At 34.3% G+C, this 23612-nt stretch overlaps 2 protein-coding genes across 5 annotated transcripts; both read right to left on the bottom strand.

Annotated features, from left to right (window-relative positions):
* Positions 1 to 1494: 1494 nt before the first annotated feature.
* Positions 1495 to 9299, bottom strand: LOC132271664 (plastidial pyruvate kinase 4, chloroplastic-like). The gene is made up of 5 exons (XM_059773101.1): positions 9182 to 9299; positions 6821 to 6910; positions 5987 to 6420; positions 2748 to 4397; positions 1495 to 1749 (listed from the first exon to the last, which is right to left on the bottom strand). The coding sequence occupies exons 2-5, from the start codon at positions 6872 to 6874 to the stop codon at positions 1614 to 1616; spliced, it is 2274 nt and encodes a 757-aa protein (XP_059629084.1). The 5' UTR covers positions 6875 to 6910; positions 9182 to 9299; the 3' UTR covers positions 1495 to 1613.
* Positions 9300 to 13549: 4250 nt separating this feature from the next.
* LOC132271663 (spermine synthase-like) lies at positions 13550 to 22369 on the bottom strand. Of its 4 annotated transcripts, none has more exons than XM_059773097.1 (11): positions 22196 to 22369; positions 21037 to 21281; positions 20832 to 20876; positions 19501 to 19577; positions 19267 to 19389; positions 17226 to 17330; positions 17071 to 17143; positions 16669 to 16740; positions 15879 to 16074; positions 15498 to 15627; positions 13550 to 13662 (listed from the first exon to the last, which is right to left on the bottom strand). In XM_059773097.1, the coding sequence occupies exons 2-11, from the start codon at positions 21227 to 21229 to the stop codon at positions 13582 to 13584; spliced, it is 1095 nt and encodes a 364-aa protein (XP_059629080.1). In that variant the 5' UTR covers positions 21230 to 21281; positions 22196 to 22369; the 3' UTR covers positions 13550 to 13581. The 4 variants fall into 4 exon arrangements, with proteins under 4 accessions (XP_059629080.1, XP_059629081.1, XP_059629082.1 ...); XM_059773098.1 differs by lacking the exon at positions 22196 to 22369 and adding an exon at positions 22011 to 22180; XM_059773099.1 differs by lacking the exon at positions 22196 to 22369 and adding an exon at positions 21869 to 21975.
* Positions 22370 to 23612: the final 1243 nt, after the last annotated feature.

Here is a 23612-nt window from a genome sequence, read left to right as displayed (position 1 = left end):
ATATCCAAGGCTCTGATTCGGTGCTCCCAAACATAGCACAACTACTGCACAAGGGCTTTTATACTTTTATTGCAGTCGCTCATTGTGCGTGATTATATTGATCATTGTATGGTGCAACACTTGCAAATTATGGGCAAATCATTTTGTGGAGTTGTGAAGTGTTTTTTGAATGGACCTTCTGTGACTCCTCGAATGAAACATTGAATCACCTATTCTTCTGTTGCTCATTCATCCACCCAATCTGGAATCATATACGAAGTATGTGGATTCTATATCATGGAATGACCTAATCCTCCGGGCGTTCCACCACTGGAAATCAAGAGCACCGCAAACTCCATCAACAAATTAGCGCTCTTAGCAACCATTTACCGTGTTTGGATTGTGAGAAACTCTCGCATCTTCCACGGTTCCTGCAAATCTCAACGTTCGATTTTACTGGAGATTAGGAACTCACTCACTCCTCCAATAATGGATTGGCTGCTCAGCGTGCCCGTCGAGCTTGGGATTTGCCTTCGACCTTCATCAGACCTCCTCCTAGACCGTTGGACAGATAACAGAATGCCTCCCCAAGTGGTGAGGCTATGGCTCCAGCTGATTCTAAGTTCTAACCAGTTGAATTAACTCATATTCGACGGTTATGTTGCTCCTTTGGGATTTTTGGGCTCTTTCATTGCCATTAAGCTCTGTTTGGGCTTTGTGTTTTTGGGTTCTCATTTTGTATTTCCCAGTTTGGCTAGTTTTTAATTTATACATTGCTTGAACCTTTCTCGAAATAAAAAATAAAAATAAAAAAATAAAAAAAAACAACTTAGATGGTATTGAAATATACAACAATGACTTGTAAATCCAGTAGTAAAGAGAGTAAAATTAGCTTGTGTAGAATCTACGAGACCGAATTGGGGAACAAACTAACATGGAATGAAGTTATCGAAATAATTTTTAAAAAACTAAATTCAAGAAGATAAATTTCTTGTAATATAAAAGAGTAATATAAAAGAATAAAAAAGAAATATTACTTCATGGAACCGCCCAGAGACTCAAACAAGGATGATGATGATGATGATGATGAATCGACGATCCAGTCACGTGTATCATCATATTCCTAGATCATCAAAATATATAATGTGATCCACTGCAACAAAACTGCTTTTCTAACCTCCGACCCAGTGACTTGCCTATCTACACTGAAGTGGTTCAACATATTTTACTGCAACATATTTACTGCATTTCTAACCCCCAACTCAAAATGTTGTCAACCATGCTCAGAATTGGGACTATTTTTGCAGCCAAGACGGACAATTCGTATTCCCGAGAGAGATGCAATACTGCCTATCTACACTGAAAGGTTACAGAAACCAAAAACATAACATTTCATGATCAATGCAAGGCCGGGGTTGTAAAGACAGCATATGAACACTGAACAATTAATGCAACTCGAAACAAAAATAACACAACTACCATGATCCTAACCCAAAATTGAACACCATTGTCTCAGATAAGCAAGCTCAACCAAACGAGCAAAATTATGATTAATAAGAATGCCAAACTCAAGCAAAGAATATTTACAACACCTGAGACACCCCAAGTAGGCGATCTTGTCAAATGATATTAAACTAAAATGATTTCTTTGATAATAGAAGAGGCTTCAGTTCTGCTTTCACCTTTGCAGACCTGCTGTGCAAAATGGCATCCAAAGTTGAAACACCTTCCAGGATATGTTTGCCTTTGTTCAACATGACGCAACTTGCCCTGCCAAAGCACGGGAATATTCCTTAATTTTTGTCAAACATTTAAGTGAAATTTATTTCAAAGGCAAGCAAAGGGGAAAAATAAAAATAAAAACAGATTATTTGGTTATGGAAATGAGAGGTTTCCTTCAAGATTAAATTAAAATATCGGAAATCATGAGGTCATTGGGAAGGCATGGCTTTTGAATCGATCATGGGCTAATCGGAAAGGAAATGAATTGGCTTAATGTGATTTCCATTGATTAGAAAGGCTTTGGAACTGGGTAAACTAGTTCCCTACCTAAAGTGATGGGCTTGCATAAGAAAAGAAAAGGTATTAGCAAGAGAGAATCAGTAGGGAGCAAAATATGTTCTAGACCTGAGGCCACTAAGACTAGGGTCGATTGGTCGAAAAGGCAATGATCAACTTATTTGCAAGTTTATCCATTAAAGAATATAAAAAGATTGGACTTTCTGGCACCTACAAAATAACAACTTCAGCTGTAATACTGTAGTTTGGTTATTGAGAAAACAGAGAAAAAACGGAAAGAACATAAACATTTGAAACTAATGTTTTTGAGAATGATAAAGCTCACCACACATTAGGCTTGGTCAAATGGAGATTTTTGTTAACAATCAGCTACCAAAAAAGCTACGGCTAAAGAGAGACGTGACTTGTATATATAACAACCACCTCCTCATCTGTAGCTAGACTACCCTACATAAGTGGACCAAACAGGGCCATGTATTACAATATTAAGGCAAGTGTCAAGATTTGAACACAGGACTTGCCTCTTATGATAACTGGTAGAGAGGCAGTAACCAATTACCAATGTAACTCATTTATATAATATCACCTATAGTTTTTGGCTTTGTATATCCAGAATAACATAACTATTCCACCCACCCCTCGCCCACGAACAAAAAATTAATAAATAAAATAAGCATCCTTTCCAGCCTTTCAGTAACAAAATAGAGCATGAAATAATCAAGATAATAAAGTACCATTCGATTGCTTACCTCCTTCCATTAGCTACATCAGTGATCTCAGCTCTAGTAGGGACACCAGACTTAACGAGCGACTCTAGCACCTGAGTTGCCCAAATGACTGGTATATGGGCAGCACAACAGATAGACAGAATTTCTTCCTGTATATCTGCCAGCCTTTCCCATCCACACTCTACTGCAAGATCACCTCTTGCGATCATGACCCCCAAAGGGTTGGGGGACTTCATTGCCTCCAGTACCATGACAGGCAATTTCTCAAAACCACCCTTTGTCTCAATCTTCAAAACAATTCCCAAGTTTCGAAGCTTCCGCTTTTCAAGTTCTTGGCGGAGAACAACAATATCACAAATATCTCGGACAAATGAGAAGCCCACCATGTCAGCATGAGTAGCAACAAAATCAAGATCCATGAGATCCTTTGAAGTAAGGCCTTCAAACCGAATATTACTCTCTGGGATGTTAATGGATTTCTCAGAGCCGAGTTTGGTACCTCTCGGACTTGCATGAGTGATTGAAACAACGATCTCCGAAATACTAGTTCCTTGAATTACTCCCCAAATCTTCCCATCATCAAAAGAAATGGTCTCTCCAGGTTTGACTGAATCAAAAAGATATCCAGATGGACAAGTTACCCTATGAGCACCTGTTGTGGATTCACTGGATTCATCATGTTCATCTGAGCTATCTCGCGATATGATTAGCAAGTCTCCAACTCTCACTCTGACAAATTGCTCTACAGCAGGGACATCTGATACAACTGCAACTGAGAATCTTCCTTTCTTTCCCTTAATATACAACTCTGTTCCTGATTGAACATAAGCATTCCTGTTACACTCGGCCATGTACCCTACACCGGAAAAAACAGGGAACTTCTTAGAAATTTTTAGTGTCCTTTGCTTTCCTCTAGCATCGTGGAATCTAACAGCATCACCTAACTCAAGTTTACTGAGAAACTCTTGGCCATCTATATAAAGTACACCATCAGGAGATAAATGAGCAGGTGGGGGACCTGCTCCTTTAGGTGATAACCAAACTTGGGCAGGGAAGATCACATTTCCGCTGGCACTCTTTTTAGGAGATATTTTCATTACACATGGACCAGCCTTCAGGTTACCTGTTCGGAGCTTTGGTCCAGCCAAATCCATGAGAATTCGACATGGTTTCTCCAGCATCTGGGAGCTTCTTTTCACCCTTCTGATAATCTCACTCCACACACTTGGGTTTCCATGTGCGCAGTTTATACGAATAATGGTGGTTCCCAACTTGAGAAGATCAGTTATAAGTGTTTCACTTTCTGCAGCTTCTTGACCGACTGTAACCATGATATGAGTCGTTCTATCATCTTGAAGGGTGCCCAGCAGTAATTTCTTATTAGAGGACGACTTGTTTCTCATTCTATTTATAGTGTACTCTCCTTTTGTTTGTTTGTCCAAACTTTTTGGAGAGGAAATTTCATCACCAACACTCCCTCTGCTGTTTAGAGAGCTTGATTTCATGTTCTCCAACAACTGTACGCCAGCAGAGAGACTTGCAAGGACGTGTGGATTGATGGTCTCCAAATTCAATAGACCAATGGAAGAAAGATCATCTTTGAGCTGCTCAACATCAAGACTTTGTAGTGCCAGATAATGTATTAGGTTTGATGCACTCACCAAATAATTTCTGCTAACACAAAGAAATCATGGATTAGATATTTGATAAATACCCAAAATAATAAATAACGATAAAAATTTAAAAGGACTTCTAGAGAAAAGGTTTGATATATGTACTACAGCCTCCTTCCCATGCAATGATTAAAAACCTTTACTCCAGAGTCTTTATTTTCAGGAAGGTTGTTAAAACTTTTTGCAATGCAGATATCAGGAAATCAATGAACATAAATAAATATTAGTTGCTAGCACCTAACACTTGCACTGTCCATGCAGGCATAAAATCAACGAACTACTTCTCTTATGGACCACGAAAAAGTTGTCATCATACTAAAATATCATATCAAGCGAGAACATTTTGGGAATGAATCCAATACTGCCAGTAGGGATAACAGAATGAGGAAAAAATTGAAAACACATCACATTTATCATTTATGATGGCTCGTTAAGAGAAAAATTATAATTAATGAAGCATATGTACGCAAAATACAACTAGAGCTGTCAAATATGATTACTCGGATATGGATTGCGTATTTAATCCGATAATTCGTTAATGATCCAAAGCTGATAATCCGTTCAGTTAACAAATCCGATGGATTACGGTCAATCCGATCCAAACAAATATATTATACATATATTATTTGCCATTCAATTGGTATGCAGTTGATGAAAAAATTAATCCTTTTAACAGAGGAGGGGCTTTCATTAAGGCATAATAGAAGAGCGAAATGATCGAATCCAAAGACACAGATATGATGGACTTTGCTGCGAGAGAACAAATAAAGCCATTCTTGTGAACAAAGACCACGGTCAAGTCTGGCTCTAATCAAAGATGTTGTCTATATAGAGTTTTATCTTGTATAGTATTAGAACCTTAAGTACGAAGTATATAAGGTTTTTTTTTTTTTTTAATTCTTCTTCCTCCTATTGGTTTTTTTCACTCTTCATTGTTTTTTTCTTTAACAAAGAATCAACTATCTAATTTTTTCTCTCTTTCTGGTCATATATTTCGGCCCTTCTCTTTCTTTCTTTCTCTCTTTTTTTTAAAAAATATTATTATTATTATTAATTTGAAATTTTTAACAAGAAAAAAATATACCTCTTAATGGATCGGGTTATCGAATTGGAAATCCGATAAACTACAGAATTGGATAGGATTCACTAACAGATAATCCATTGGGTCATTGGATCAAATCACATATATTCCTTATCCCAATCGGATCAGACGAGATCTGGTCCGAATTCGATCCGTTGACAGGTCTAAATACAACCATCAGTCGCTTATGGTACAAGTTCTTTATCAAAATATTCCTCAGTGCATGTTTGATGGTAAGTGACTTTTTTTTTTTTCCATGGCAAGAAACTCACATACCCACATTGCCCCTGTACGGACTTGAACATTCTAACGTTCTACTTTGGTAGGTGAGGAAGTACCACTAGGTTACAGCCTTTGGTGGTAGGATAAGTGCATGTTGGATGGAGGTAAATAGTTCAGAAAGTAGTTCAGATGTATCTCACTAGAAGATCTATCAGAGGACATGAAAAGGATAAAAGAATTGCATCCATATCAACAATTTACATCAGTTAACATAATAGACATACCTGTTACACAATTTAACTTGGGTAGAATTCCATTGTTCCATTGCTAATACCTGTAACTGAACAGCCTTCAGCTTATCAAGAAGGTTTTCATGGTTTCCTAGGATCTCTGCGCTTCCAGAGACGTCTGCTCCTGAGCTTGCTACGAATGCAACACCACCTTTATCTGGAACCTTAGAAATCTCATCATTTTCCAAAGCATAAAGCATCAAATCATCAGCGCAAACATGTGAACCTCCTCTTTCAACTTCATCATTTCCCTTCGGAATAGCAAAGACAATAGTCCTTGGGACTGGGTTCCCTTTCTGTCTTAATGAGAATTGAAAGGTTTGATCCCTAAAAACTGTCCTTTTCACACGAGGTCTACATGGCACAAGTGTAAATTTTCCACGTAGGTTGGAGGAAGTCAAATCTGAGGAGTTAGTTGTTTGGCTGACCTGCAAAAATGGAAAAAGAGAACAAGATCAATAATAAGAACATGAGTTATAAGCATTTAATAAGCAAGGTCTGAAAGGGGAAAGGAAGTGAACAAATGCAGCATGCTAGAAAACACATCAAGTTTTGACCAAAAGGGACAAGCACAACGAGTCGTCTGAAGCCCTTCTCCAAGGTCCAAGTATAGCAAATGGTTTTACTAGGAAGCACATCTAAAGAATGACTTCTTCAAATCAGAAGACAACACAGTGTCTCTAACTCAGATACAATTCCCTAGAAAATTACTTCAGAAAACCTTAGTTGCATTGAAAAGAAGCTGATTTATAATGCAGCGATCCGAAATTAATAAACAAAACAATCAGTTATGCATGCATCGTGTGTCAAGGGTGAAGGACTAATTACATAATTTGAAAACAACGCCTGATCCATGCAAATTGAAAGCACATGCAGCTTCATCTATCTGTTGATATGCAGCAACAAATAAAGTAGAACCTGAAAAATCCACAACAAAACAGATTAACCAGGCTGAAATTTGTAACAGAAATGTCATGAGATAAGAAAAGCATTTTCCATGAAACCTAGCATATGCACTAAATAGTTGAATTTAGAAAGAAATAAGACATAGTCTAACACGTGTTGCCATCATCTCATCAGTAGGGGCCAATCATTTATTGATTAAGATAAGAAGAGAACAGTGTGTTAAATGAGAATAAATCATGGGTATGTAATATCTGCAAACTGGTGCATCTATCTTTATTTTTGGTTTTTGGGGGAAGGGTTACTTATAATCTTCATTACTCATTAGCAATTGGAATGGTAATTCACAAGCAGTTAAAGAAAATGCAGAAGCAATTTGGGTTTGGTGATGCAGCAAGACAATTGATTTGTGCTTCTTTTCCAGTACTCTCTGAAAAACATAAGCAAGAACTACCTTGTGCAAATTTGCTACAATACAGCACGACATGGACATGGGTATGGGATGTGTTTGACACATATCCCCAAATTAATAGTAAAGAACTACTTTACATATAATGATTGAAGAAGAAGAAAATCTTAAATTTGATAGTAAAGAAAGGTTTCCAACTTCGAAGATTGATGAAATCCCCCTTTTGTCACCACATTTCATTTAATTCAAATCATAGTTGATGATATTTATAAAGAATAGTAGCATCATATATATATATATATATATATAACATATTAAATAGGACATGTCCACGTAACGATACCCAACTATTGGACACATTTCAAGCCAAGTGCCTGAGTCCTAAAATTTGGGACTGAAGAAGGTCAAACACTTGGATACGCACCCACACTAGATACATGCACCCAAGTCCATGTAACATAGGATAAATACAATCAACCTCAAAGCAACCCAGATTCAATCCGAACATTGAAGCTTGAAACTTATATAACTCTTCTTTAAATTGTAGTTTTAACTTCCAAAGCGTCAACCGATGAATTTCAGTTCCTTACATGAGCAACTTTTTAGCCAAAATCAAAGCTTAGAATCACTCCCCAAGAACTTTCTTCTTTTTCTTCTCTCTTTTCCATATTATGACTAGGCATCCCGTAAGCACTTTGAAGTTGAACAACTAACTTTACATTAGTGTTCGAGCACAGATTTTATGTATTTGCATGTTCCCAAACACCAGTACACTGATTTCTTATAGCAAGGACGCACTACCAATACAAAAAACATAGACAAGGACAACAAATGCTTGGGCCCCATACGACACAAAATTAATATCGCCAAAACAATAGTAGGTGGTGTCCTGCACAACACCTTGTCCAGGGGGTACCAAGACTCTAATGTGAATTACTGAGAAAAAGTTTGAACAGCATTGACATCATTCAAGCAGCATTGCACCATGTTCAAAGTATCATCACTCATCCAAAGCATTAGGCACACCAAAAACCTTTTTTGACAAAGAATCTTACTAAAACTGAGGATAACATTTTGAAGATAAGCCAAAAAATCAGGGTTTCTGTAATTTTTAGAAATTTTCTCTATTTTTTTTTTCCCCGAAAGTTCAGGTAAACGCGCACCAACCACAATTTATGCCCATAGCAGGGCTCGAACACTCAACCTCCCAGAAGGATAGATCATACCATATGGGCTAATGCCCTTTAATGATTTTTTCTCCATTTGGTTTGTCAAAAAGTGGGGAAACTATATTTTGTGTATATTTTTATAAAAGGTATTATACTTAGAATGAATAAGATTCATATATACAGAGAAACAGATTTCTAAACTTCTGAATTTCAGAATTCTATATTCTTTTGCTGTCAAAAATAATGTTGTATCACAAGAAAGGTCATTATTTTCCATGGTTCAGATGATGAAAAATCTGTAAGATTTGAAATTCTAATTTCTTGTTCTTTTCCTAAATTTTCGTTAATAGCAACCAAGGGGGTATCAATTTCCCACATTTTATCAGCAGCCAAGCATCTGAGAAACATGGCTACTGGAAATCATTATTCGTGACTAGAAAAGCATATAACACAGCTCAATATGTATCATTTCAAACTTATCCCAAAATAATTCATTTAAAAAAAAGCTTCAATTCCGATGTTTCTTAGACAAATTTCATGCAAACATAAACAGATTAAATCAAAATCAACACAGTCAATACGTCAGAACGTTAGATAATTGTGATGATTAAAGGAAAAAAAAAAAAAAAAAAGGATAATTGTTTTGAGGATTTTCCCAGATGAAATCGAAAACCCAAAAGTGAAGAATGAAGATTGAAAGTACCATACCTTTAGGATGGTTTTGATTGAAGGTGTGCGTATGGTTTTGATTGACGGTGTGCGCGAGAGAGAGAGAGAGGAAAAGGAAGAGGAGTGTGGACGGCGCGTGCCAGATTCAGTCTATATGATTCAATGTCTGCCGCGAATCTTATTTATTTATTTTTAAAAGTCGTTTATTTTTGGTTTTTTTTTTTTCTTTTTCTAATTAGTTATTTAAGTAATTTATTTATCTTTTGACAATTAGATAAAAACTGATTGAACGGTCGAAAAACTAATTGTATGGACAGTTGAAATTATTCTCACATAATTCGCTTAATTGAGACATCAAAGTACTGATCAATTTTACCTTAAAAAAACTAGAGGATTTTGTTAAGCTATTGAAAGTTGTATTAATTAATTTATTTTATGTTTTTATAAATTTTAAAATATTTTAATCCAATAATTAAAAAGAGAGTGCATGACTTTTTTCTTTTTGGGAAAGCATCTTCTCCAAGAAAAGTTCCCTCCAAGTATTTACAAGTATTAATCATACTGCTACTAAGGTGTTACATCAATAACTTATTTCACTACTGAATACGTTTGGATTAAAACACATCAAGTTTTACGCTTTTTCAACCAACTTTTCTATTAGGGATCAGTTTCCTTTCTACAATTGAATCCTTCTCTCAAAACCAGTCAATCCTTCTATTAATCTCACATAGCATGAATATTTGGAAATTTGAATTATTTTAAGGATTTATGTAGAAATATCAAATTTGGACAATACTAATTTTTCTAGAATTTGTGAATAAAAATATAAGTTTGATTAATCTTACAAATCTTCAATTGTAACAATCAAAGATTGTTGATGGTAGAGAAAATCGAAAAAATAAAATTTCAGGGTAAGAAAATTATTTTAAGGGTTTATGTAGAAATCTCAAATTTGAGCAATATTATTTTTTTTTTAGAATTTGTGAATAAAAATATATGTTGGATTAATCTTGCAAATCTTCCATTGTAAAAATCAAAGATTGTTGATGGTAGAAAAAATTGAAAAAGAAAGTTTAAGAATGATAAGAAAGTTATTTTAAGAGTTTACGTAGAAATATCAAATTTGGGCAATGCTAATTTCTTATAATTTATGAATAGAAAAATAAAGTTTCAGAATGGTAAAAAAGTGTTGTGTTTTAGTGTATTTAGTAGTGTATTTAGTAGTGAAATAAGTTGTTGATGTGACACATTAATAGTCGTAGGATTAACACCTGTAGATGCTTGGAGAGAATTTTTTTTGGAGAGTATCGTTCCCTTTTTTTTTTTTTTATATGAAGAATTTCTCTTGAAAGCATTATTCTTAATTTTTATTCATTGATTTTAACATAGAAAAGGAATTATATCATATAAATAGATATATTTAGCAAGAAAATCACATATCCAAGTGCTCCCGTAAAAAAATAGAATTTCAAATTTTTTGTTTTTTTGAAAGGCAAGGAAGTATAGTATATCATATTTAACTCTTATCCATGTAAAAAAATTCCAAATTTACTGTATAACACAATTTTCTATTCCAATCATAGAATGGTTGAAATAAATCAAAACAATTTTGTTTAAGAATGATACTACAGTGGATCAAATTTATGGAATTGTGGTCCCCATTGGAAAATTCAGTTGATCATATCAACTTGGCTTCTTATATTTGCTGGTCAATTTGAAAATGTCAAAATGAATGGAAATTTGTGGTCCCCATTGGAAAATTCAGTTGATCATATCAACTTGGCTTCTTATATTTGCTGGTCAATTTGAAAATGTCAAAATAAATGGAAACACATGAAATTATTGCACGGAAATATAGGGACAATTTCATTTAAAATGGCAGAAGAAAGGAGAAAGGATAAGTGGATTATTTTAGAAATTTTAAATTAAATATTATTTTAAATTATATCAATTTTAAATTATAATAATATCCTTTATAAATTATAATATTATAAATATTGCTGAATATAATAATAAGAAAAATTAAAACTTTCCATTTCCTTCTTTCTTAACTAACATAATAAGCAATGGTAGCCCAGCCGTGTGTATTGTTTGGAGCCTTTGGCTCGTGTTGGAAACCCATCACCCATTATTTCATCTCCCTCTTTAACATCTAACCCCACTAATTATTTTTTTTTTTTCTAGTTGGTACTCAAACACACATATCTTTTCCGAGACTTGAACTCCTGACCTCCCTTTGAGAAATAAGAAGACGATACCGTTAAACCACTGGCTCGTTGGTAATTATGAGTTTATTTTCTTTTTTCTTTCCGACGCAACCACTAATCATTGCCAAGTCAAAAAAAAAAAAAAAAAAAAAAAAAAAAAAAAAAAAAAAAAAAAAAAAACACTTATTCTCTTCTTTCTATCCAACCCAACAAAAAGAAGGAAATACATAATCTCTTTCTTAGGAATGTTTTATCCATCCCTTCTTCTCTCCCTTCCTCAAACAGAGCATTAGTCTAGGTAAAATTATGCTCCCTTACAAAAGGGTAAATAAAATCAATCATGGTTCTTGCACAACCCAACTAAATAACACTACACGCAAAGGCATGGGACACACCTAGATCAACACGCAGAGAAAGCGTATAAAACCATGAAATCAGATGACTGGACATAGGGACTGCCCATAATAGTGACAAGAAAGTGGGTTAGACTAAAATCAAAACCCATATCCACAAAGTTCATAGTCACTAGATAAACCATTGCCTGTGTATCACCCAAGTGATTTGGTGAAGGCAAGACAAGACACCCCATAGGGCCCGCTGCACCAATATAGATATCCAAAGTAACGTACCCACCACGCTGATGGTACAGCTGATGGTACAGAACAATCATGACTGTTGATTTTTGAAGTTCAATCTAACAGACCATAAGATGACGTGGGTTTCAAGAAGGAACCAAAGTCGCCGGCAACTGAGAAGGAGGAAGAATCAAGTTCGCCGACAAATTCCTAAACTTTGAAGCCTTCACAATAGAGAAACAACTTCGACCCGGACTAGCAATCAAAACAAATAAACTTTGATTGCGCACTTGGAAACTTGAACAAGGACAAGGTTTAACAGTGAACGATAACTCCAACAGAGAAACATCGTCGAGTAGAGCGATGACCAACGGATCCAAACACCAAAATATTGCTTTTCTGAACCAGAGATCTTGCAACTAGGATAGGCACAGTACTACCTCCACTGAAATTCATGGATAAAAAACCATGGATAAAGAGGAAGGCAAACCGAGAAAACTGAAAGCAAACGAGTACAGAAATAAGGTTAACACTAACAAAGATAACAAAGACAACATAATAATACCCGGATCAAAAGGAAAAAGTCGAAAAAAAGGAGTAGCAAACTTTCCAATTTTCAAAAACCCCAAATTAACATTCAATCCATAGGTGCAACCCACAGGGTCGGCGGAATGGAGAGGGGACGAAAGGCATCATAATCTTCACAGACCACACCACCATGGAGAAGAATTCCAAACTCTAATTGACAGAGGACCTCTACGGGGAGAGGAAAACAAATCTCTGATGAACAGAGAACAAATTTGTTGGACAAAAGTTGAAGGAAATTGAAAGATCTGATGGCAATTGGGTATTTCTCTCCCTAGGGTTTAGAGAGAGAGAGCCGCCTCCTTTCTGGTACAAAGTTAATAAATCAATTATGGTTCTACTCTTTTGGCAACCCAGCATTTACCATGAGTCCATGGGCACATCAATTCTGTTCCTCTCATATAAGCAAAAGGTTCATTCAATAATGTAATGTTCAAACAGTGAACACATCAAACTTTCTCATTACATTCTAAACCCAACTCAAGATGAAAACCCTCTGAACATCCTCCAAGAGATAGCAAAACTATCATAGGACATTAGGGATTCTTGGAACTGTCAGGTTAGAACTTATACGGAGTTTAATTAAATAAATAAATAAGCAGGCATAACCACAAACACAAGAAGTTACGTTTGAGAGCACCAAATCCGGGCCTTGAATTTGAAATTGGAGCGACTCTCTCCAATTTCAAAATCAAGGCACAGATTCGATGCTCCCAAGCTCACATAATTGTCTTTAATCAAGGACTTGCCATTCATAAATTTGGAACCTGCACAATGTTCTTGGATCATGAGAAACTGCTGCTGCTACCAAATCACCAGAAACATTCCCAATACACTGAACATAATGTTCCAAAACTATAGATGATACTGATAGGTTATTTGGAATATAATAGTTGAAGTGCCCGTAATACAAATGTTCAAGCGCAAATCATTGCTAAACCACAAAAGCAGAGCTCATGGCCGACTCTATACTTCGCTACATGTAAATCATGCAATCATCTCCTCCAGTCCAATTCCATGGGAACATTTATTTTCGAGAGAAAAAAAAAAAAGGAGCTGCTAATACAAATCCCTATGATGGAGTCACAGAATCACAGTGAAAACTAACTTCCCTCTTCACAAAAGATGGCAAGGCAAAGGCAGCGGTGTGAATCTGTCCAGTAAACAACAGAACATTATTATTTGTACAAGTGAATGCATGTGTGCATGTGAATATGTGTGTGCGTGCGCGGAAGGAAAGAGAGAGAAGTCACATACTTCCAATGTGTTCAGCAGCACTGAAATATTACCCATGTAACTTATCCCAAAAAAATATAAAAAAATAAAAAAATAATAATAATTATCCATGCAAGTGCTAAACTATTTGCAGTTATCCTAGGGTTTAGGGCCTGAATTACATGATCAAGTTAAGAGCCCCAACAATCAAAAATTTGTATTCAGAACAAAGTTATATTGGTTAACCAGATTTCTTGCCCTTCTCTAGTTAATTTGTGGATGAAGAAAATCCAAATCAATGAACAGGCCAGCTTTCTAATGATTTTCTAGTGAACCATAGAGGAACCAATGAACTTGGGATTTATAAGATATTTCTAAGCGAGTTGGAGTTAACCTACGCTATCAAAACATTGAGCTGGTTTGTTTGAAGAAATAGCAGTTCAAACTCTTTCGAGTCAAAAGCCAGTATGCATAAAACATAATACCGTACAACACAAGTGGGAAGACGATATACATTTTGGATTACAAAGTCAACCATATATGTTATGAACTTATGACATGCACAATTTTACTCAACCAGAATGACTCACTATGGAGCTTAAATTAATTTTCTAATTCTATACTAAAGAATTGCATAATGTTAAAAAAGAAACCATGCAAAAATCTTTTTAAAAAAATATTGTATTAACCTACTAAGACTACTATCCTCCCATTTTTATTTTTTTATTTTCCCAAGCAAGATGATGTATATGGATAAATCAATGAAGAATCCTACCATTTTTATTTGTTACAATTATATTCTTATACCATAAATAAGTATTCATTTCATCCTTTGTTTACAATGGCCAAGTTTATAATGTCAATTTATTTATTTTTTATTATTACTATTATTTATTTTTTTAAAAGAAAGGTAGGTTGGACACTTGGAGTGAGTTCATCATGTTTCCAAGATTGTCAAACATAACACATCTTAAAATGCATTTGTATTACATAATGCTTTTGCTGTGGAGTATTTGAGATTTGTAAGTGAAGTCTATAAAACATGAAATTTAATTTCAAATTATGGACATATCTATGAGGTGCCAATGTGCCATACATGTGTCTAAAGTGTCCATGAAGACAGTATCTGAAATAGACAAGGTACCTTCTTAGAAGATGTTCATGCTTCTCAAATAGAAGGCATATTGACAGGCCAAAAGGTCGTTCCTCAATTTTCTTAATTTTTTATTTTGTTGAATCCAAATAAAATATAACTATCAAATGAAATGAATTGTTGAGAGAGGGAATATATATAAATGCTGCAAGAAAATATAAAAGTGCCAGCAGAGGGGTCAAAAAAACAATTGAAATTGAACAACAATGTTGTGAATATTATCATCCGAAAACAAAAACTTAATATTTTCTATTTTACTTGAAATTAAACAACAATGTTATGAATATTATAAACCATATCCAAAAACAAAAAATTAATACTACTATTTTAATTTGAACAAAAAATCTTTAACATTTTAATACTCAATATTTTTTTCTTAAACTCAGAATGCTCAAGTTAATGAAATTTCTGATTTGTAGTTCCAAAATCCAAACTTTATTTGCATTTTAATTGACAAAGACAAGAAACTTGTTCATCCCTTTAGATGTCGTTACTTGATTTCAGCAAGGTGTAAAATAAATAAATAAGCAATCTATATGGTTTGGGGGGAGACATATATTCAAGCCAAGACATGGGACTGGAAACTTGAAAGAAAAAGGAATGGTTGGGTGAGTAATTACCTCAGAGTTGTAAAACCTAAGCTCTCTCTGATATTTGAGTGCTCCCTCTAACTTCTCAATAGGATTGATAGGATTCATAAAATCCACTGGTGGCCCCTCCTTTGCACATATCAGAAATCCAATCACCCCACTGTACAAACAAAAACCATCGTTAAATAAACATGTAACCATATCAAGTACTTCTATAACTGAATTCTCAGTGGTAAACCAAACTAAATGACAAATTATGGCAAATATTTATTATAGTGAATTTACAATCTAAAATCAATAACAAGAAATTAACTCGACCAGACAGTCTGTGTTTTATATGATCAACCATAGGCAGACAAGTCAAGCAAACATTTCCAAGAGAGGCCAGTTGAGGGATGCATGTATTTATACCTCGGATAAGTAGGAACACTTGCCCATGCATAACGAACAGAACCTTTAAATGCTTGATGGCAAATAGAGACCATATCCTGAATAAGATGGGTATGGAGCCACATACTTTCTGCCATGTTACAAAGAACGCCACCAGGCCTTAATGCTCTCGCCACAGTCTCAAAAAATGGCTTTTCCACAAGTTCTTGTGCAGGACCTAATCAAGAAACTCCCAATCAATTAAAATTTTGATTTAATCTGAGAGTTTAAGATATAAAACCCACCAAAAGTGGGCACCGGAGTTCATTCAACTGCCATGGCCTTCAGATATATATATTCAGATATTCAATAATCAATATGGAAACAACAATCCAAGTTCTAGAAAATTAAGAATCAATGACAATACATAAATCCACCAATATTGAGCATGAACTGTGATCAATAGAAAACGCCAATTTTCACAGGCTAGAAAAAACATACCAATGACTCACTATTTTTCAGTGAATAAACCTAGTCAAAAGTTTCATAAAGAAATTCAACGAGTCTTCCTTCCAAATCACCAGATATATTTGACTTGATATGTTTTATGTGGTAATCAACAATTAGTAAATGTAATCCAGAAAGATGTTTGGGAAAAAATTAGTCAAACAATTAAAAGATCCTGAAATGACTGACAATAAGATGCATACCCAGAAAATATTGGTACATCCAAACCCACAGATAACCATATCATGGGCACAGACAAGCATGCCTGCCTAACAAGAAGTGGGGAGGAGGAGAAAGAAACAAAAACAATGAATCAACAGCGTACCTACTGGGTCTGATGAATCAACAATTATCGCATCATACTTTCCTTCAGGCACATGCCGTAGAAATTCGACGGCTGTCAAAATCATATAACCAATATCAACAAAAAAGCATCACTATGTACTCAATGATAGCTACTGAAATATAGGCTCCATTTTGCAAAAAGATCACAACAGGACTTCAGATGAGAAGTCATAATCAACCATACTTGTCTGTTTTTCCATTTTGGATGTCCCAAAATTCATGTTGCATTTGAAAAGTCAAAGTAAAAAGACTGCATCTTTCCAAAATATCCTCAAACTTCATAATCTTTCCCAAATTGAAAATAGTATACTTCTAAAATTTCAAGGGTAGTTTGGGAATTACAACAAAAATGGGAAGGAGGGAGTAATATTTTCCAACATACCATCACCAACATGAAGCCAGACACGAGGATCCTCAAAGCCAACAGCTAATTCCGGAAAAAACTTCTTACTGACCTACAGCATACAAGATAACAGCAACGGACTTGTTAAACTAAGAACAAAATGAATTAAATCAATACATCATTTCACCACTTACATCTATAACCATCTTATCTATCTCACAGATATCAATGAGCTCCACAGATGTGTGACGAGAAATTTCCCTAAGAACTCCACCATCACCACCACCTACAACCAAAACCTGTGCATTGTGTAATTCAATTGCATTAACCACAAGATCTCAGCATTGAAAGTTTGAGGGGGAGGGGGGTGGATAAATGCTTGCAAAATCATGAAGAGAGAAAAGATAAGCGGCTATATCAATAATGTCTTCATCAAATACAATGTAAATTATATCTTTCTATACTAAATCAACCAAACAATAATATCTAAAACAGTGCGTAAACAAGGAGTTCTCAAGGTAATCAAAAGATTCCCTAAGAAGGACATAAGGGTAATTTCAAATTTTCACACAATCCAAGCACTTAGTGATATTACAGTATTTCATGGTGTTTATAGGGTGAGGCTTACTGTGCTTCTCCATCTCACACAGAGAGAGCCAGGGCAGTAAGTAGAATATATACAAGAATTTAAAAGGATCTTTGCTTATGAAATCAATATTCTCACTTTTTATTAATGAAATGATTCTCTACAAAAGTATAGTATACTGAAAATGTCATAGCTTACTCATACTTTCTCCTTCTGTAAAGATGATGAAAGAAATTGTACAAAGATCAAATTTCTACGTGTTCCCTAACCACCAATCTAGTTACATAGATTGAAGTTAAAACATGGACTCCGCAATGATATTTCTTAATTTTATATTCTTTTCTTTATCCAATCATTTCTGGGAAGAAGTTTACATAAAAAGGACAAGAAGTTGATTTTTTGAAAATTGTCATTAACCCTATCCTGCCATATTCCCCCAAGATGCCTTCTTTCTCCTAGAACAACAGGATATATGACAACCATGACAAAGATGAGGCATCCATGGGGGGTGTCAAATGACATGATCATTCAACTAGATATTGGTATGCTGCAGCGAGTTGCATGTTATTAGATAACACCCGTCAGATATTTATGCTTCTTCGGTAGAAGAGAAGAGAGAAGGAATGGAGCAAGTTTCCATTGTTTGGTAAAAGGGAGAGGAAGAGGGGAAGGATGGGAGGAGGGATGAGGAAGAGGAGGAAAATTGAATATTTGTTTGATAAAAATGAAAAGACATTCTTGTCCTCAATTAATATATAAAGGATATATTGGTAAAATAATAACAGCACCCTTTCCTTCCAGTTCTACTCAGGGGTGGCAAATTATCCAGCCCCACCAAACCAAACAAAAGGAGGGACCTAGGGATGCCTCATCTATCTATCCATTCCTCTCCCATCCATCTTTCCATCCGTCCTACCAAATGGAGCATTATCAAAAAGGAAAAAGAAAAGGCGAACACTACAAATATTAAATACAACACATAGGTGCTTATTTAATCAATGTCCTTACTTTTTCTTAACAAAATGATTCTCTATAAAAGGATAGCATTGCTTAAAATGTGACAGCTTAGTCATACGTTTTCCTTCCTAACAGATGAAAAAATAAATTGAGAAAGGATTCAATTAACACTATAATCCTTGGTATCTTTATAATTATATGGATTGAAGTTGAAATACAGACGCTGTGAGGATTTCTTTGAAATTTCTTTTCTTTTCTATCTCTTAATAGTTTCTGAAATAAGATAAAGACAGAAAAAGAAAAACAGCTACTGATTTCAAGATAGCTCTCTTGTAAGCATATTAACAATTTAAACCTATCTACTTACTTTCTTTTCCTTAATTTTATTTTTAAGATCTTTTATTTTAACTCTTAAAAGGAAGAGGACATTTAGACAGGATTATTATCAAAAGTATCACTAATTTAACAATTATGATTGCACAGAATGCTCTTTCACACTTTTGAATAGTATAAAATTAGCATATCAACTAATGGTACTCTGTTTATTGAAAAGAATAAAAAAGAACAAATAAAAATAAAAATAAATAAATAATAAATAAAAAGCATTAGAATGAGATGCAACAGAAGTATAATCCATTTTAAATGTAAAAGAATAACCCAAAGAAGCACGCTTGCTATTGTTGGAAATTTACATTTTTGGGGGATCGAATCGAACAAAGGGGCAAATGAGCTATCATCTCCTGATAAGCACATTCGTCTTTCTCAGTCAACTGAACAATGCCATCAAGAACAAGCACTTTCCCATATGCTAAAGACTGTAGATGAAAGAACTATTGTCAGGAAACACGAAGCATAAAACTAGACAAGAGGCAGAAGACAAAACAAATATCCATCCAAAGACAAGTCTCAGAGTTGAAAAACTAAACCTCAAAAACCAGTACTTCTTGGTACTCTGACTTCTCCTTGTATAAAATATTTTCTACTTTCAGTGAATGTGCTTCTCCTGGGAAAAAAAATCAAAATGAAATAAAGTTGGGAGGAAAACAAAAATTATAATTATCAATACAAAGAGGATAGATCTTAAATGATCAGTAAATTTCTTCTGACCAGTAATTTCCTTTTGATCAGTAAGGGAATCACTCCCATGCCCTAAGCATGAGTGATAGTGTGATACTACAAACAACATTCCCGTACTGCACCCTCAAACATTACTTCTCATATTAGATTTTTTTGCCCACTAAAAAAATGATATTCCAACTTCTAGTGCTTTCGACTCTCCAGCAACTTCAAACTCCTTTATTACTTAACATCTTGAACATGCTTTACATGAATAAATTGCATTTATATACTTTTAAAAAATGAATGGGATTTAATACCATGAGATGTTTATTAATTTATTTCTATAACAAGAAAAGAATAAAAATATGATATGATAAATTGATTATTTGCATTAGAAGTTCTGTCAAGAGGTTCTCAAATCACTATAACCAAGGAGTTCATTTGGTTAGATGGAAAATGATAGTGGAAAATGAATTACAAGAAAGTGAAGTAAATGAAAGGAAAACAAATTTTTTCCAACCCCAAGGGGATAGCCTAATGACAAGGTTCTCACCTCACCTCACCTCCTCAAGGTAGAGAGTTTGAATCTCTTGGGGCCACACCCATGGAATTTTCCAGGTAATTGCCCAGTGCATGTGGAGCGAGGAGAATGCATGTGCCCGGTGGTGGATTATGGGGTGCTCTAAGAGGCCCGACACCACCATTGTCGACAAAAAAATAAATAATAAATAGTAAACATAATTAAAATTTCAAAATAATTCCAACCTGTATTTGATTGGCATGAAAAAAATTCCAGAAAGCAATGAGAAATTACCATTTCATGGTTTTGGTAGCATGAAACTTACAAGAAAAGAAAAGGCATTCTAAAATTTCTAAAGAAATAAAAAATTCACTGCTTTTCTAGAAAGAAATTATGGGAGAGTTAGGTGGTTATGGAATACTACTTTCACTCAAATTTTCCTTTTCCTGCCATCCAAACTCAGAAGTGTTAAATTTTCCACTTCCTTTCCTTTCTTGCTATTTCCATCTAATCAAAAGAAGCCTTACAGAATTGGTAAAAGGGGAAAGGAAAATAGAAGGGCATTTCAAGGAATAAAGCAAGAAGAAATTGAAGAATGACATATTTTATGCTCAATAAAAATATAGTCATATCAGGCTAGATCAAGAATGAAAGTAATGCAATTATATCAGCATATACCTGGCCACATGGGGTTATTGAAATACACTCGCTCGCCATTTTTATCTGTTACAAACAACAGAAGAAAGAAAAGAAGTCAAAAACCACCAACCCATTTCTACTAATAATCATGCCAAAAGAACAAAACAGCACCAAAAGGAGAACATAAAGTACTGCAAAATTGCATAGCACAAAAAAAATAATAAAGAAGTAGAAAATTAATGACCAGAGCATGACCGAGGTTCCGAGAACCATCCAGAAACAACTGTTGAGTGGCATTTGGCTTCAGTCTCAGGGTCTGAAGACATAGCCTTCAAACAACAAGAAGGGATAGACTTGTCCGAACTGTTCCAATTGTTATTCCCCTTCCCATCCATAATCTTCTGGCATCCCAAACCTCTTCCTGCGTCGCCCTCCATATATTATCCTTTTCTTTTCCAGCTCCAGTCTCTGACCAGCAAATATATATACCTATAAGACCAACATAATAATCATCATCAGAATACAGACAATTGAAGCAAAGAAGGAAAGCTCGCCCATATATAATTGATATATATATATATATATTTGACTGGCAAGCATACTTGCACAAGTCTATGTAAGTACAGTCTCAAAAAGAATTGTAGAAAATGCAGGAAAATAGAAAATGCATTCCGAACAGAGTTAACAGTCAAAAATGAAAGTACTATTATAACCCAAAAAAGAAAGTACTATTATAAACGTGGTAGTACAAAATAATTTTAAAATAAAAGCAAATCAAATCACAATAAAGCCTCCGAAATTTGTCACATATTTGTCAATTAAGTGCAAGAACAGCAATTTAAGCATCCATTATGCATGCACATAAAATCCAACATACTAGAGGTTTAAGGGTTAGAATCAATAAGTATTAAAGTTTCTAATGGTTTCAAAATTCTGAAAAACAAAATCTAAATAAAAAAATTAAGAACCCATGTTTTTCATTGACATAAAAATATTTAACAAATAAAGACTCCTTTGGTTACCTAGAAAACAAAGGAAAATAAATGAAAACATAATTAAGGGAGTAAAAACCTGACATTTTCTTTGGCTTCTTTTCGAGGAAAATTGTGGAAAACTGTACCAATCAAGTCAATTGAATTTGAGCAATTATTTTTCGTCTTGGTGGAAACCAGACAACAAAATTACCTATGAAATTAACCTTCATTTCACTTTCTTTACCTCAACTATCTCAAGAACCAAGAAAAACACTAGGGTTTAATGAATGCCGAAAATGCCGAAAGTAATAAAACCCCAAAATTCTTCTGCTTCGACTAATTACAAAATGAACGGAAACAGAAATTTGTATCTGCCTAAAGAGAAAGGAAAACTAGAGAGAGACTAGAAAGTAGAGAGAGAAACCATACCTGGCGTTAGTGGCAGTGTGTTGATTAGATAGATATATATATATATATATATATATATATATATATCTGTATATCAATGAGCGGGAAAAAGAAATCGATGGGATTTCTTTAACTCGTCTGCTTCTCTCTCTCCTTCGCAGGCATAAGCAATTGTTTTCACAGAAATGACGTTCAAGCTAAATACGATATATATATATATATATAGATACACACACATATCTATGCATATATTATAATATTTACAGAAAATAAAAAATATAGGAAAGAATATTGGCACTCTCTTTTTATAAATGCACTTGACCTTAAAAAGTGAAATGTTATTAATGTCCCTTACCTAAAAACAAAAAATGCTATTAATGTCACAAAAGTAATAAAATAATAAAGACATCTTTGTCATTTAAATTAAGTAAATAAATGAGTATATTTATAAATAAAATAAGAAAAGTACTAAATATTTACTAATAAAAAGAATAATACTAATATCAACTTCATATAATACCCCACACACACTCACACACACACACACAACTTGTATCCTCTCCTGTCATGACTCAAAACTACAGTATTAAGGCACAACAATTCACCCTTATGTTTTTTCTCCTCTCTTTCCTTTCACAAAACTACAGTGTTTTAAGGCACATCCACCTCATACACAATCACCCTCTAACCATAGCTACCCTTTTTTTTTTTTTAGTTGGGACTCACACACACTTCAGTGAGGTTCGAACTCTTGACCTCCTTTTAAAAAATAGGAGCCTTGTACTAGCTACCAAACACCATATATATATATATATATATCTTGATAAGGTTATGCATCAAAACCCATATGTATAAATATAATTTGAATAAGAACTAATACATTTACACAAATACACTCGTGAATCAAAGCATATATATAAATCACACATTTCTTATTTTTGTTGAAGATTCTTTAATTTTTTTTTCAATTATTTATTTTGAGAGATGAAAAATAAAATAGGCTATTTAAAGAAATGGACAAATTTAGCCTTAAATAATTTTAAATGACTGCGGACTATGTGACACATGATAGGTCTATGATTTCCACCACCGGAGGGTATCCAGATCCCTCTTTCTCATTCTATCTTAGGGTTGACAAATGACACTTCTAACTTTACAAGTGAGAGTTTATTATTTTCTCATATTACACAACTATTCTTCAAAAGATAAAACGATCGTTTTGTCTCTCCTTCTATCTCTCCATTTTAATTTTTTTTATATTTTTACCGACCTCCAATCTTTAACAATAAAACAAAACAAAACAAAACATTTTAAATATGTTTAACAAGCACAATGTCATTCTCACTTGATATTTTATATTATACTAGGGGGAGTTCTAATATTTTAGAGTTATGCAATTTATTATTATTATTATTATTTTTTGGTAGTTGTAGTTTTC

Source organism: Cornus florida, unplaced genomic scaffold, assembly GCF_030987335.1.
Source record: "Cornus florida cultivar Cherokee Brave unplaced genomic scaffold, ASM3098733v1 CherokeeBrave_3.0.0_Hap2_Chr08, whole genome shotgun sequence".
NCBI lineage: Eukaryota > Viridiplantae > Streptophyta > Magnoliopsida > Cornales > Cornaceae > Cornus > Cornus florida.
Note: the sequence above shows the minus strand (reverse complement) of the source record. Positions and strands in the feature narration are given on the sequence as shown.

What these genes read in the sequence shown, in the direction of transcription:
- LOC132271664 (XM_059773101.1), bottom strand. Translation starts at nt 6,874, where the DNA reads ATGAAGCTGCATGTGCTTTCAATTTGCATGGATCAGGCGTTGTTTTCA. An exon ending in AGGCGTTGTTTTCAAATTAT is followed by an intron (nt 6,421 to 6,820) that starts GTAATTAGTCCT and finishes CCATTTTTGCAG; the next exon opens with GTCAGCCAAACAACTAACTC. An exon ending in CAAGTTAAATTGTGTAACAG is followed by an intron (nt 4,398 to 5,986) that starts GTATGTCTATTA and finishes TTGTGTTAGCAG; the next exon opens with AAATTATTTGGTGAGTGCAT.
- LOC132271663 (XM_059773097.1), bottom strand. Translation starts at nt 21,229, where the DNA reads ATGGAGGGCGACGCAGGAAGAGGTTTGGGATGCCAGAAGATTATGGAT. An exon ending in GGAACCTCGGTCATGCTCTG is followed by an intron (nt 20,877 to 21,036) that starts GTCATTAATTTT and finishes TGTTTGTAACAG; the next exon opens with ATAAAAATGGCGAGCGAGTG. An exon ending in CGATTCGATCCCCCAAAAAT is followed by an intron (nt 17,331 to 19,266) that starts GTAAATTTCCAA and finishes CACAATGCACAG; the next exon opens with GTTTTGGTTGTAGGTGGTGG.